This window comes from Benincasa hispida, chromosome 11 (genome assembly GCF_027475165.1).
Source record: "Benincasa hispida cultivar pf3 chromosome 11, pf3_genome.v1.1, whole genome shotgun sequence".
Lineage (NCBI taxonomy): Eukaryota > Viridiplantae > Streptophyta > Magnoliopsida > Cucurbitales > Cucurbitaceae > Benincasa > Benincasa hispida.
This window is the reverse complement of record NC_143488.1, coordinates 50668778-50685284: the sequence shown is the minus strand read 5'-3', so window position 1 is coordinate 50685284 and position 16507 is coordinate 50668778. Positions and strand designations below refer to the sequence as shown.

General features: G+C 35.2%; 1 protein-coding gene across 1 annotated transcript; it reads right to left on the bottom strand.

Moving 5' to 3' along the window:
- Positions 1–557: 557 nt before the first annotated feature.
- Positions 558–9545, bottom strand: LOC120090035 (cathepsin B-like protease 2). The gene is made up of 11 exons (XM_039047520.2): positions 9163–9545; positions 8400–8456; positions 7761–7841; positions 7455–7611; positions 7334–7338; positions 7176–7250; positions 6947–7072; positions 6578–6796; positions 1420–1533; positions 1284–1319; positions 558–945 (listed from the first exon to the last, which is right to left on the bottom strand). The coding sequence occupies exons 1-11, from the start codon at positions 9232–9234 to the stop codon at positions 838–840; spliced, it is 1050 nt and encodes a 349-aa protein (XP_038903448.1). The 5' UTR covers positions 9235–9545; the 3' UTR covers positions 558–837.
- Positions 9546–16507: the final 6962 nt, after the last annotated feature.

The window sequence follows — 16507 nt, the reverse complement described above, 5'->3', positions numbered from 1 at the left end:
TTCAACCCATTTTGGGCTTAGTTGGACTTTAACCCAAATAGTAATATCAAATTGGGTCAAATTAATCTTATCTAATTCAAGGATCATAATGAAACCACGTGACATTATCGGAATTTGTCTTCAACTTCAATTTGGGACACATGTCAACTCCTAATTGATCCCAAATTTGATTATTTGGAATTTCATCATTAATTTAATGAATGACATGACAATTTATGATTGATCCAAAATTTCTCATTCAACAAAATCATTTCAAACTTCATCCACAACAAGTCAAGCTTCATTTATGAGACTCAAGATCAAACTACTTCATGCATTGATTCATTTACATTTGCAATATCAGTTACAATTACTGTCTTCAAGTTCTAGCTACATAAAGTCTTCCTTCAAGTTGATTCAAACTTAGAATTTGGAGTTTTAGTGCTTTGCCCTGAAGGGCTCTAATACCATCAAACATTCTTGACATCACATATAATAGCATTCCTAATTGAAATCATAAATCAGCTTTAAAGAAGTTGTAAAAGAAAATTCCAAACAAGAAAAAAGAAGAATGGACATGCTCCCAATCCACTATGTTCAATTGTGGTATTCTGTTTTTAAAAGATCAATACTGGAGGGGAAAGTAATATAAGGGCCATCATTCTCCAAGTATATTAACACATTATTTGATTAGCATCTCTTTTCAGACATCATACTGATTTTTTAAGGCAGATATTTGGAAACATTCAACAAAGCATTGACCAACTTCATATGCATAAATAGTTCTAACCCAAATGCAAGACACATAAACATATCTTTGGTTGAGCAAAGCTTGATTTTGAAACAGCAGCATCTGGATCATATGGCAGCCTCCCTGGCAATATTTCTAGCTGAAGGCAAACCAGCAACAACATCTTCCTCAATCCCACACTCATTCGTTCCTCTTCTTATCTTGAAGTAGCCATCCTAAAAAATTAAATTTAAATGCATTATAGTCAGATAGCCAGAAAGTACATTAAAAAAAGCACTTCAATAAAAAAAATTGTGCACACTTGTGTTGATTAGTATCAAATAACTTTGATCTTTAGTTCTACGTTCTCAAAAGCTTCATGGTGAAACAATTGAACTAAAAGCACCCAACAAATGCTTTCTCTTTAAACTTTTTCCGGAAATACTTTTGCTTTAGAACCAAACATAATTGGGTTTGAGTGGTGGTGTTTCTGACCATGGAAAAATTGTTTTTAGCCATGTTAAAAGCACTTCCAAACATAACCTTAGGACAACAAAATGTCATGAAAACTTACATCGCCCCAGCCTCTATTCCACTGATTTGCCAAAAGCTGTGACAAGAAAATGAACGTGATTAGCATAATATCTCAACAAAATTGGCGGTTACAAACTTACAAGTTAGAAGATAAAGAGGAGGATATCTCAACAGACCCAATAATCCTCTCCATCATCCGTTGTTCCCCATCCAATAAGCTTTACAGCATGCCCTCCCATTACATCGCCAGTAATATATTTGTAAACCCCAGATTTATAGTGAGCAAAATCCTGTATATCGGTACAAGAAGCATTACTTTTACAACTAAGAGCGAGGTATAGGATATTGGTAGCCAATAAGATTATTACTTATGAAATATTTTATAATTATTTTCACAAATTCCTCAAGAAATGTCAAAAACACAATCGAAGGACCAAAGATTTGCAGATTGTTTGCCCAGCTTTATCCGCTGCCTAAAAGCTACAATCCATTTAGGCCATCATATTTAGCCTTATCTACAGCCTTCTATAGCTTTTTCAAATATTGATTAGGCCTGTAGCCTGATGACCGCAAGTCAGAAGCAACATATAGTGTCACCTTGGGTTCTATCTCCTAGGCTTTTTGTACGGATGACCCAAATTGGGAGAAAACGAGATCTGCCCTGCTTTTTTAGAGTTTTTTTTTTTTTACGCTTTTCTGACGTCAACACCGGGTGAAATTATTGTGAAATCCTCGCACGCACACGAAGACGACCAATCTCGCTCTTGGCTCTCTCTCTCTCTCTCGCTCTCTTTCTCCTCTCTCTCTCTCGCTTCCTTTCTTTCTCTCAAAAATCACTCTCCTCTCTCGTTGTCTCACTCTCTTCTCTCGTTGTCTCGTTCTCTCCTTAGTCTCGCTCTCTTCTCCTTTGTTGTCTCGTTTTCTCCTAGTCTTTGGCATTTGGGCACACACTGCCAAGTTGGTGCTCGCCAGATCTGGTATGGTCGCTTGCCGGAGAAGAGGAAAAGAAGGAGGGAAGAAGAAAAAAATCTTCACGCAAACCTCCAGAGAAAAGAGGAAGAAGAAGAGAAGAAAACAGGAGAGGAAGAAGACGAAAAGAAGAAGAAAAAAATGCCCAAACCCACATTTCACGAAGAAGAGGAAGGAAGAAGAGAAAAGAAAAGAAAAACAAATAAAATAAAGGCAGATCTGTACAAAATTACCCAAACCTACGATTCATGGGGAAGAAGAGAAAGAAAAAGAGAGAATAAAATAAAAATAAAAATAAAGAGGGCGGATCTGTAACTACACTCATTTATGATGTCATCAAAAAGTCAATTAGCAATGTTTTAAAAGGCGAGGCATTTTTCATTTTGGACCTCCAAAATAGGTCACATGTGCAATTTTCTCCTATCTACTTTAATTGCTAGAGTTTCCAAGAAAGCAAACTGTTGTTGTAATGCCATGTACTGGATTTGAGTACCATGGACTTGCCAATGTTGAATTAATAATAATTGTTAGATAATATATAATTAAATATACCTTCACCTATCAGCTTAAGCTTTTGGGTCAATCGGTAGTTTAAGATAGTATCAGAGTAGGAGATTTTGTGTTCAAAACTCTGCAATGTTGTTTCTTCCCAATTAAATATTGATTTTCACTTGTTGGGTCTTTCACATATTTCAAGCCCACAACTGAGAGGGAGTGTTAGATGATATAATTAAATTTGCCTTTACCATGAGCTTAAGCTTGTAGGAAAACCGATGATTTAATAATAATATTGCTTTGATTTTTATTTTTTCCTCTGTGAATTAGCTTTTCTTCTCCCAGTCCTCTATTCCATGTGACAACCTCTATTTTGGTAGCGGTGAAACACCTCAAAACTTTGGAGTTATAAGGTGAATTCTACCAGTATGAGTGATTTGTGAGTGTGAGGTGTAATTTCCATAGGGACATTCTAGTACTTCTGGAACCCATTTTGAGCTGGTGGAGGACGCTCAAAGGAAGAGCAAACAAACAAAGAAGAGGAAGAATATATTTCCAAAAGAAGATAGAGATTCTATATCGTCTTTCCATGAATTTTGAGGAAGCCCTGCCCTTATCAATGGGTAAAGCTTCCATAATACTTGTAAACCGTCTTTCTAAATATGCTGACTTACTATCTTTGTCCCACTCCACTACTACAGTGTCATGGAGATAGCTTGCAGATTTTCTGACAATGTACATGGCTTTCCCAAATTTATTGTTCTTGATAGGGAGCTTAATTTTAATATTCAATGTTGGAATGCATTCGTTACAATTCTATATGGACATCTTTCAATTTCAACTTAGTTATCATCCACAAAATCCACAAACAGGAAAGACAACTGAAGTAGTTCGATCTTAGAAACATACTTGAGGAGTTTCACTTTTTTTGGGGGGGGATAAGAAACAGAGACTTGTATTAAAAGAAGAAAGAGAGTACAGCATAAGGGCAAGGGGTTGAGAAGACCTCCCCCCCAAAAAAAAAACAAGAAGAGCCTTCCAATTGTTAATAATCTTGAGAAGGCTATAATTGCAAAAGAACTTTGTGTAATTTGTACATCACCAAGAGGCTGTATGTTACACAAGAGACCAAAAAGAATCAAAAGAAATGAACTTATCTTCAAACATCCTACTATTCCTTTCATTCCAAAGATGCCACAAAAGCGCATGAGTAGCAATCTTCAGACGATTTTTCCTTTTCCACAAAAGCTACCACCATTCAAGCCATCCATTATCCAGTCATCAATCTTCTTGGGGAGATAACCATCCAATACAAAAGTATCAAAGATCCTACTCCACCCTTTCGAAGCGAAATCACAATATAAAAATAGATGATTCACGGTCTCAACCTCCTTATGACAAAGATAACACATGAAAGGGGAGAGAGACCAATTAGGGAACTTCCTTTGAAGCTTGTCCTGAGTATTTAGGCTTCTATAAGCAAGGGACCATAGGAAGAACTCCACTATTTTAGGAATTTTCGATTTCCAAATAAGATTGACCATAGGGAAATTAGTTTTTGAGGCCCCCATAGTCAGCTTTAGAAAAGTAGACTTGGAAGAAAAATGGCATGAAGCCTCCAACTTCCACAGTAAGATATCCTTTGTTCTACTCACAACCCAATCGGTCAACAGTTGAGCAAGAGTAATATAGTTGCCAATTTCTCTATCAAACAATCTTTGCCTCAACCCCAAATCCCAAGCCTGACTCGAGTCAATCCAAAAATCCACCACCACAACATTCTTTTTGGAGGAGATAACATAGATGTCATGGTACATGGTTGCAAGAGGTTGGGGAGCACACATCGATCTTCCCAAAACCTTATGTTTCTCCCATCACCCACTTTAACGAAGTCTCTGACAAGCTTCTCCAAGCGAGACGTATAACACTTCAGAGCTTTCAATAAAGAAAAGAAGTAGCACGGTAAACTTTGAACCGACTGAGCAAGAGTTAGCCTACCCCCTTTAGAAAGGACCAAACCCCGCCATTTATCAATTTTCGTTTTAAATTTCTCCTCAAGAGCAACCCAAGCCGCCTTAGCTGCAAGCTGCCCACCTGAAGGGAAGCCCAAGTAAATAAAAGGAAAATTATCAGCTTTGCACTCCAACAAAAAAGCACTAGAAGCAGCCTCTTCAGAGCTAAGATTGATCCCAATAAGAGAAGTTTTGGATGCATTTAGGGAGAGGCCCAACCCCAATAAAAAAGGTTAACTATAGACCACCAAGCCCTCAGATTCCCTTCGCATCAAGAGCAAAAAATCAAAGTGTCATCGTCCGCATACTGAAGATGGGTAACCTCCAACGGGTTGGCAAAGGAAAAGCCTTTGATCATTCTTTTTTCAGTACAATATTGAATGGTATTAATGAAAGCATCACCAATGATAGTGAACAAGAATGGAGAGAGGGGATCCCCTGACAAAGACCTCTTTGAGCCATAATCTTCCCTCTCGGTCTCCCATTTATAGTGATAGAGAAGTTGGTCGAGGAAAGACAACCCCAAATCCACTTCCTCCATCTTTTTCTAAACGCTTTAAGCTTAAGGATCGCATCGAGAAAAGCCCAATCCACTTTATCATAAGTCTTTTGAAGGTCAAGCTTTAACAGAGCCCCCTTCTTCCCAATCGCCGTCCATTCTTCTAAAAGACTCTAAAGCTGTTAGAATGGCATCAAGAATTTGCCTCCCTTCCACAAACTCCAGGCAACAAAAATTTGTACAATGGATTTTATGGGCAAACTAGTGTTATGAGCTAGCATTCCATTGAAAAGAATACTCAAAATTCAAAATAGTTTATGGCAGAGATCCAAGAATTCTGTACAATATCCAAGGCTAGCACTGATAGATAGTCTGCAAGAAGCGTTACACTAATTCAATGAGATGAGATCCTAAAAACTTATCATAAAAGCTTAATCCAGGATGAAAAGGTTTAATGGCTCTAAACATTAGGAGAAGGAAACCTTTGTGGATGATTTGGTGTATTCCAAAACCTCTAAACTATAGACAGCAGACCGTAGTTTCACAGGTTGGAAGTAATCCCTAATTCTGAGGATACATCTTGTGTTCCCAGCTCAAAAATAAATTTGGTAACATCGAACTACACTGATCACATTCCTACTCATGCACGAAGATTACACTGATCTCATTACTGCTCAAAGCTTAATTATTTTAATCAAATAAAGAAAGATAGAGTATTCAAAAAGATAATCTAATAATAATAAGGTTAAAATACCATTTAGTCCCTATACTATGAAGTTTGTTCAATTTTAGTCTCTATACTTTCAAATGTCTAATTTTAGTCCTTGTATTTTTTTTGGGGGGAAAGAAAAAACTGATCTAATAATGATGATAGTGATAATAATTTTTCAGAAAAAAGCTCCAAGGGAAAAAAATAGAAGAGAGAGAAAGAGTATTTAAAAAAAATTGTTATTGTAATTAAAATAATTAAATTAACAAAAAAGAAAAGAAAGAAAAAGGACTCTTATACAACAACAACAACAACCACAAAAAAAAAAAAAAAAAAAAAAAAGGGAGGAAAAAGAGGAAGGATGATAACCATGGGGACACTATTTAACCCCATGGTAAAAGGTCAAGGAAGCCGAGGCTTCTTAAACTCTTGCCCCAAACAAGGGTTAAACTAAATTATGGCCTTCTAATGTTGGTTTAAAATTGTTACTGTAATCAGACTTCTATATCCTCTAGTTATTAATATGTAAACTTTAGCTTTAAAGCATGTATACTTGCTAAGTATAGATGCGAAAAAGATATACACTACAGAAATTTTATCCAAAAGTTTGAACACATTAAACCGAGTGCAAGGTAAGATGTTTCACTTACCTCATACACCGTAAAGGAAACCTCGACTGGCCCATTCTTATAAACTTCCGCCATGATATCAGAGGGATCTGCTTTAATCCTATAAGCATTAACACCATAGTGCTTTGTTTTTCTCCAAATCTGGTTTTTATCTACACAATGCCTGACACATCTAGGTGTAGGATATGCAGGTTCACAACCAGGGTGGGAACAACCAGTAGTGTCAAAATACGGATCACACTGCAAGGTTTCAGATAGTTATTTTATAGCGTTTATCAACATCAAAAGCACATAATTCAATAGCCATGTGTTAAGACAAGAACAAGAAAATTCCAAACGACAGCCTTAAATTACGCATGGAGTGTCATTCTCCAATTAGCTACATGTTACCTGTTCAGTAACAACTCCATGGCGAACAAAGTATCGCCATGCAGAAATTGGGTAACCCCCATCACAGCCGTCACCACACATGAAGCCACAGCATGCCAAAAGATCATTAACAGACAAAGAAATGTTCTGAAACAAATATTATATTTGATTACCAATAAATAGGGAAAACAAATGGGCTACTTATACATTAATACTATAGTGAACAAGAGTAACAGTGTAGTTAACAAACCATGTCAAAATGAATGCAAAAGCGATCTGAAAGTGACTCAACAGCACCAAATGCCCAGCAAGAACCACAGTGCCCCTAAAACATAAAGACGGGATGAGAATTTTCATAAATCATAATACAGAAGAGGAAGTTTTTTTAAATTAATGGAAAATAATTACCTGATCTTTATGAGGACATTCATTCAGAATTTTGACGTTCACAGAGGGAAGCATGATCAGCATGTTTTTATTTGAAAATAATCTAAATTCTATAACAGTAACGTGATATGAAGTAATTAACCTAGAATGGTTCCAATGCTGATACACTGAGGCCAAGCTTCTCTTGCATCAAAGCTTTTTGGCAACTTCAAAGACTTGGGATGGGATAAAACAGGGGTACTTTTCAAATCCTTTTCAGGAGTTTGTTTGACACCAAGCAGGTACTTGAATTGGCTAACCTGCACAATAAACAATAGTGTCAAAACATCAACAAACATAAAAAGAGTTCTTACAAAACTTAAAGAAGAAAACACTTGGGACGTTCAGAGAAAACAATCCAAATTCCAACCATCAATAATAGAATGAAGTTAATCAAGTTGAAACTTACGGAATAGTTTGAAAAACGTGGGTTCATGGTAGCTTTCCAGCCAGCCTGTGGATGTTCGTTTACATGCCGAACAATAGACTCCTGCAAGACAAGACATCATAAAAACTACTAGAGGTGTTTCAAATTACAATAATAACAATTTATAAAAATAGAGGAGAGATATTAAAGTATTCAGATGGGACATATTTCAGGTTAGAAATGCTTCGGGTTAGTTAAACAGGCTCTTGATAACTCAACCTGAACAAATTAATTAGACAAAACAAATTGAACAGATCCAGTTCACAACAATAGACGGGCACACCATATTTAATTAAAAGGATAACTGTTATTTTTATTATATTAGTATTAAACATCAGAATGAAGTTTAAAATTATTAATATTCACATCTAAATGAGTTAGTATAATACAAAAGTCATTAACAAGTAAAATTTGATAACACGAGTAGACATATAGATTCATTTTAAAAAACTGAAAATCCAAAGGGACCCAGATGAAAAATTGTTATTTAAATGGTTATAATCTTTTCTTCAAACTGTTCAAAAGTCATTGTCAATGAATTGGGTTAAGGAGATAAAGGGACGAGTGTCACTATCTTTGGACCATTAAAAACCACAAACTTGCTAAAACAGAAAGTAGGACCTGAAGAATATCAGCGTTGAATTTGAACTCTAGAACTTGTTCCTCCGCATAGACCTGCTGTCAATAGAGTGTGCAATATATTGAATAACAATTGAAAAGGATCGGATAGATTCTTAAAACAAACGAATACTTATAAAATATCTTCTCGTGAAATGTTCTGAAATGGCTAAAAATCAAAAAGTTACAGCAAATATTGTACAATGATCAAATCGAATAAATAACAAAAGCAGCAGAAGAATTTACACTCATTGTTGAAGTTGCCAAGTGGTGAACGTTTTCGGATAATTCAATGAGCCGTGTTAGCAGAGCCAAGGGTTTTCATATCCTTAGTAATTGAATAAATGTCTGACTATGATAGATTTAGTTTCGCAGAAAGGAACTAACCAACTCCCCTATTTGCCATGGATTATTCCCATGGATTCGCAGGACCCCTTTTTAGTTGAGAGTTGTTGAAAGGTGGAATTCCACCGATATAAAAAAAACCAACAATAATAAACTGAAGACAAGTAAAGTAATGAGTTAACCATTATAAAATCATTATCAATTATGTAAACCCCACAACATATAACTTTTACCTAAATCAAATGCTATATTCTATCAATTTTTTTAGCGATTGAAACTAGACTATGGGTACACTCGACTACGATCACCTCCAAAGATACAGGAAAGTTGAAGAGCTGCAACAACACAAGAGAATACCAGAAGAAGCCAAAAAATAGAATGAAAAACTGTGAAAAAGGCAGAAAAGAATCAGGAACTTCACCTGATGATGGAAGGTGCAGACGGCGGCCAAAAATAGCAAGGAAAGGGAAGAATACAAGTGAGATGATGCCATTTCCTTGCTATTTTGGAAGGCAAGATCAGAATCAGAAGCAGAAACAGAGGCGATGAAGATGGAGGAGGAAGAGAGAGGTGGATTGGGGAAATCGGAAGAGATAACTGATGAGTTCCGTATAAATAATTGAGAGTTGAGATTTGGGAAAAAGGACCAATCAACACTTTCCCATTGGTTCAACGTCCGAGTTAACGTCACCCATGTTCATACGCCATGCTGCTGCCATTGGCGGCCAATCGTTTTCGAAGAAAAACCCTTTCTCGGGCTTCACAATTATCTCACACTTCTATTCATCGCGATAGCCATGAAGATAAGATATTTCTGGAAAATGTTGATTTTTAGTTTTCTAGTCCAACTATTCCAAATCAAGATTAAACATATTGATGTTGACAAAAAAAAAATTGAATAAACGTTGATATGATATTTTTGAAAAACATTACAAAATAAAATATTTAGGAGAGGTTTGACACACCAACATGAGTGGAAGTTGAATTGAGTTGGTAAAAATTATCAACTCAATGTTTTCTCCACCAACTTTAAATATAGCTAGAGTACCACACTCCGACATGCTCCAATGACCACCTTCACCAGCCAACTTCAGGCTCCAGCAATCACCTTCGACAATAACTCCACGACCATCTTTGCATAAGCAATTCCGATGACCACCTTCGCTTAGCCAACTCCGACAACCAACCCTGTGCTGCAACAACCAACTCCAATAGCTAACTCCGTACTCCAGCAACCATCTTCGATGACAACTTCAACAAAGATCATCTTCGATGATCAACTCTAGTGAACCTCATCTCTGTCAACTAACACTAACATTCACCTTAGACGACCAACTCCAACGAAGGATCACATCTAACGAGATCCTTAATGACAACCCTATTTAAGCTTGACATTTCGATCTAATTCATTTTGAACCTTTGAAGATATGTTGCAGTATATTTGACTTTAAATTTATTTGTATTTAGCTTTATTCTAATCTAGTTATAGTTTGTTATCTTACTTGTAGGGCCCAAATTAATTGCACAATTCCTCCAATAATTAGTTTGAGGTTCAATAGTTTTAAGTTCGGAGTACTTTTTATAATTCAAATTTTGTTTAATTGTTGGGAATAATATGTGATGTATCGAGTGTTATTCATTGCTATACATTTTTTACATGTACATAGACATTTTTGTGGACATTATATTTCATTTGTAAGTCATCAGTTAGACATAACCATAAAAAATATTTCCAAAAAACAAGTTTGCACAAGGGGAAAAAATCATTTCGTAACATTTGCACAAAAACATAACAAAATCATTAACCATAAAAATTGAAATTCATATTTTAAAAGGGGGCAAAAAACAAGATAAGATTTTTTTAAAAAAATTAACATTTACAGTTGAATTAAATTTATCAAGAGTTTAAAATTGAGGGTTAGGGATTAGAGCAAATGTTCATTTTATTGGAATATGACAAGTCTTTGGGGATGTACATAAAATTGTTATGCAGTCGAATATTCTAGTTGTGTGGTGAAAATGAGGGAAAAATAAAAAGTTGTTCCATTTTTAAGCCTCTTCAGTGTTCATGATTGAGGGCTAAGTAGTTGTAAAAAAAAAAAAAAAAAAATTATTTGTTTGATGTTTAGGAATGGAAAAAATATATGTTATGTAATTGAGTGTTCGAAAATTGAATTCAAAATTTATGTTTAGTATATTTTTATTTTGTAGGAATTTTCTATGTTTTAAGAATGGGAAAAAATAATAAAACATTTTTTTAGTGTTAAAAATTTTAGAAAAATATGTGTATAGTTGGAAATTTAAAAAAGAGAGAAAAAAGTTCTGAGATAAAATTAACTTCGATTAGAAATACTGCACTAGATACCCAAACTAAATTTAACTCAACTTTGCACCTCAAACATTACAGATTTGTAGACTCAACTCGGCACTTCAAACACAGACGTTCCAACTCACTCAATCCAACTTTGCACCTCAAACAAAAATAATGACGTTCCAACTCAACTCAATCCAACTTGCACCTCAAACATAAACAATCTAACTGCACAGATAATCTAACTTCCCACATAATTATTACCAACTCAATTCAACTCAACTCTGCGCATCAAACGCCCTTTAAGGGTAATTGTTTTAAATAGTAAAACTGCTGAAACTATTTTCAAATATGATAAAATGAAATGTCTTTGACCGATGGATAGTGACATTTTGCTATATTCAAATATATGTTTGGTCATTTTCTTATATTTGAAAAGAAACCTATTTAAAACAAGTTAAAATATTATTAATAAACATATATATTACACCTTTCAAAACATGTTAAAATATTATTATTTATATTGTTACTTATTTTTTTGTATTTCACATATATTTTTATAATATAATGTAAACGTCAATTTACTTCTAATATCTCGAAACTATGAAGTCGAAGACGATAAATGAGTATTACACCTTTTATAATATTGTACTAGCAAGTTTTGTCTAGTACAATAGAATAGTAATGGAGATTTAGAAATCAAATCGATTGGTCACTGACCTAGGCTAGTTGACACTCACTTTTACTAACTTCATAATAAACTTTCAATAACTTTCACATTTATTGTAATTTTATACTCTAATAAATTCACTCATAATGGTAACAAAAAGTGAGTAAGTTCGTTATTAATTTAATATGTTAACTTAGGTTTGATTCTGTTATTGCAAATATAGTTTTTACTTAAAAATGTAAAATTAAAAGCATGGGATGTCTTTTGCTAAAGCTTTTATTGATTGGACCGTTCGAGTATGCTCGTCCGTCTATAGCTTTGGATTCTTTTTCAATCTATCATAAAGTGGGAGACAGATAATACGGAGGTCTTTAATAAAGTCTCCAATATAATTTACACATCCAAGAAAGCGTTGGAGCTGTATCTTGTCTTGAATAGTGTCTGGAAACTTATCTACGAAGTCTAGCGATCGTTGGATTGGTTTGATTATTCCTTGATTAATATCATAACCAAGAAATCTAATTTTTGTTTGAAATAACTTGATCTTTGGTAAAGAGACCACAAGACCATTTGTCTTAATGATGTTGAAAAACACTTGCAAGACATCATCGATATATACGATGGTGAAATCTTGATATTTGTTGAATATGTCGTTCATGACATTTTGGAACTCCGAAGGAGCATTCTTTAATCCAAAGGGCATGACATTCTATTGGTATTGCCCGAAGGACGTTGAAAGCTATTTTATATCTGTCATTTGTAAATACTTGGATTTGCCAAAATTCAGACTTCATATCGAACTTTGAGAAAACTTTTGCTGAGGTTATTCTCTTTAATAAATCTTATCGATTAGGAGTTGGGTACCTAATCCATTTGAGAGCCTTATTAAAGGGCTTATAGTTGATTACCAATCTTGGAACTCCTCGTTCCTTCTCAGCTTGATTATTGACGTAAAAGACTGACGTAAAAGACCGCACATGACTATGGGCTCATGGGCTTTTTGATGGGCTAATAAGCCCTTTTCGGAGGAGCTCATTGATTTCTACCTTGCAGATTTTGATCAGATCTTTCGATATTTGAATGGGCATGGCCTTTGTGGAAATTTGGTCAAATCCATCAACATATGGGAGCTCGACTATATGTCTTTTGCGAACCAAAATACATTTGGAATGTTCGAGCAAATTTCGGTTTCCATGTTCTTTAGTAAATGCTGAATTTTCTTCGGGACTGAAGGTCTAAAAAGTGAGTAAGTTCGTTATTAATTTAATATGTTAACTTAGGTTTGAGTCTGTTACTGCAAATATAGTTTCTATTTAAAAAAGTAAAATTAAAAGAATCTAGATCTTAATGTCATTTAAATTATATTGAATACCTATTTGATTTTTATTAATTCTTAGTTTAAAAAGTTGTGTTTGTCTCACAAATTTTTTTACTATTTTCTTTTGTCTTGTCATAATAATCATTTTTAAATTATTAACCAAAATTTAAAAACAAACACAAAATTTTAAAAGCTATATTTTTAGATTTTAATAGTTCACCTAGATTTTAATAACATGGTTAAAAATTAGATAAAGGTGTAATTTTCGAGAACTAAAAAAAAAAATTTAACATCTCTTTAGCAACTATTTGGTTTGTAATTTTTTTTTTTCTTTTGAAAATTAAGCATGTAAACACTTTTTTTGTCCTTAGATTTTTTGATTTATTATTTACTTTTTATCAATGCTTTCAAAAATCAAGTCAATTTTTTTTAAAAAAAAAATTTAAAGCTTGTTTTTATTTTCAAACTTGAGTACAATATAGTAATCACTCTATTAGTGCTAATAAGACCAAAATAGAGACCTAAAAAAAGGAAAGACCACACGTAGTACGACTATTAGCGTGTAGCAAGTCTCGTCGCTAGTCTCATAGCGAGAAAAATTTTATCTCATTTTATAGTTGGTCTTTATTTATGTTATTCTAATTATTTCTTTACGGGTTAAAATGAATGCAATATAGTAATCACTTTTTTTGACGAAGTTAGTTGTTTGTCCCACCATGGCATTGCAAACAAGGCCATTAAGAATTTGGAGTATTTTAAGATATTGGACTTGCAATGATGGGTAAGGATAAGTTCAAGATCTATTTTGACAAATTATTGTAGAGATTGGACTAGGGAACCATCATATGGGATAGGACATTGAAGTCCATGAAGTGTTCTTGCTTGGAGAACAAAGTCCCTTCATGTAAGCAAAAAGCCACCGTAAACAAGCATTTTATTGTCAAGTATACCCTTACTTGATTCCATTTGCATTATAGGTATTTCGGATTCCCATATACTGTCGTGTGTGTTTTGAATCTTTTTATGTAATATATGTTTCTTTTTTGTTTGTAGGTTTCCGCATGTGAGACATTATTCACATTAGCAGGGAGGGTTATAGATAAAGTCAATGAACTTACAGTACCTCGTGTCACAATCTAACTTTGAGATAGTAGATTGTGAATCCACTTGCGCAGACAGTGCAGTGGCGACACGTGAATGTCGATACATCTGACAAAGACAGAAGGCCAAGAGAAGTGTCATGATGCGACTGAGGAGAACGGTGCATCATCTAACACACCAACATAAGTGCGCAAACACGCCATATTGAACATTAAGTAGAAAGACAAGCAACCATGTCATCGGTGATGTCAGTAACAAGCTCAGTGGGGGCCAGATGGAACCCTAGGCCGTGACCTTGGAAGGTGGGGTTCCGTCGCGAGTTTGGATGAGTGGCTCTAGAGTTAGATGTATATTGATAAGATATGCAAGCACGTCGAATTTCATGTCAATCAGAGTTCACACGGGTGCTCTACGTTGGTGAGTGACCGTTCGTCACATTTCATATGTATGGGTGACAAAGAAGAAAATGTTCAGAATGTACTATAGGGGGAGACATGATGTTAGCTCTCCACCACTCCTGGGCCCTATGGCCTAAGTGAGTTATCCTATGACACATGTGTGTGTCATGGCGTGGATGAGCGTTACAAGACAAGTGTCTTGGGCGTCTTCCATCAAGAATGGGATCTCATAGACAGTATCAGACAACACGGGTGAACTAGCATTGCACCCCTTCCCATGGGCCAGAGGTTTGATGTAGCATCCGATATGTTGTCTTGATTTGACATGGACTCGGAAGAGTATAAGTCTCATTTATGTCCGGATGGATGGATGTCTAGGAAGTCCCGAGTTAGATTGTTGCCCATGGGTTGGTTAACGATGGTTCTCGATAAGCATGCCCGAGCAGAAGAGAGAAAACTGATGACATCTCGACGCTCGAGATGGCATCCTGAAGCATTAATGGGATTTGATAGTTCCAAGTTGGCCCGATACTTGCTCGAGTTGTCTTGGTAAGCATTGTAATGGTCCGTTAAAGCCCAGTAGGCTAGTAAAGCCTACTAAGCATTGTTATGTCTCGGTGAGTCTTGGTAAGTGTTATAAGCCTGTTTTGGCCCAACGAAGGGTCCGAACTCATCCTGATGAAGTTTCAAAGCGATGTAAGAGTATTGGGAACGCGTTATTTGGAACGTAGTGATGAAGAGAGATACGACGAGGATGAAAGAACCTTGCCTAAGGTCCAACGAAGCTTCAAAGAGTCGAGCAAAAAGTGAATTGGGACTTGAGTTCCCCTAAAGGCTGACCATGAGCGTGTGAGAATCATGGTGCCGCACAATTGGAGAAGTACGACCGTGACACCTTGCATGCTAAGATGGTCATTCTCCCACCTTGCTAGATTTGATAAACTCTGACAACATGTATTCAAAAGTTCTAACGTTAGAAACATGTACATTTACTTCACATCTACAACTACTTGTATATCACAATGCAAGTAGACGGATCACTCATTTGTGTATACTAACTTGTTCATTCAATGCAGACAGTGGAAAAGTGAGCAACAATGCCAGGATATGAAAGTTGATTTGAGACTCATGTTTTTTAGCTTAGAGCAATTCATGTTGACTGGGCTACCCGAACATCAACATCACAAACGGTTTATTTACCTTGTTGTAAAACTTACAACACGTGAAGATGAATACATTGATCGAAAAGATGGAAACGTGACTTTGAGATTGGATGTATGATTGCAGATGACCAGACCACAGTTGTAGATGAAGAGTTCAATGTGGATAAGGCAAAGTTGTAGCATCTTAAAAGGCATGCCGATGATGGATTCAATAAGGTTAGGGAAGAGCTGCGGTGTCTTGAGGAACGTGTTGATAATGGGTTCAATGAGGTTAATTACAAACTTTTACATTTTGTATGCTTAATATGTACAAGGGATGTGCTACGTAGGTACAAGAGTGATTGGAAGTGACAGAATTACCTAAGTAAATAATTTGCATAGTACTATTATAACATTTTTTTCCTCCCAATTAAACATTCTTTGATTGAACAAAACCCACGTCTTTGCAAATAAGGAACAAGATTACCAAGCCTTCGATATTATTACTTTTTTTTTTTAATCTCTTTGGTGTGAATTGAATTCTGCATGTAATTATAGTTTATCTAATCTCGTGGTCAATTGGAGAAAATTTTGTGATCCATTGGATAGAATCTTCTATAATTCCATCTCGTCAATCAAATTTTCTGTACATATAAAAAAAATAAAATATAAAGTAAAAAAGAACAATAATAATCAAGTGTCGTTGTCAACAAGGAAAGGCAAGAATCAATTAGAAGTAGAACAACAGAAAATATGTTGAGAGAAGTAAAACATAAGCCTTCAACTTCAAGAAAGGAAAGATATTTAAAGACACAAGACCTGGTAA

Bases quoted from the DNA above. Each gene is read 5' to 3' on its own strand.
- LOC120090035 (XM_039047520.2), bottom strand. From the start codon at position 9,234: ATGGCATCATCTCACTTGTATTCTTCCCTTTCCTTGCTATTTTTGGCC. The intron at 7,612-7,760 runs GTAAGTTTCAAC...TTTATTGTGCAG, and splicing joins CACGTTTTTCAAACTATTCC to GTTAGCCAATTCAAGTACCT. The intron at 6,797-6,946 runs GTAACATGTAGC...GAAACCTTGCAG, and splicing joins ATGGAGTTGTTACTGAACAG to TGTGATCCGTATTTTGACAC.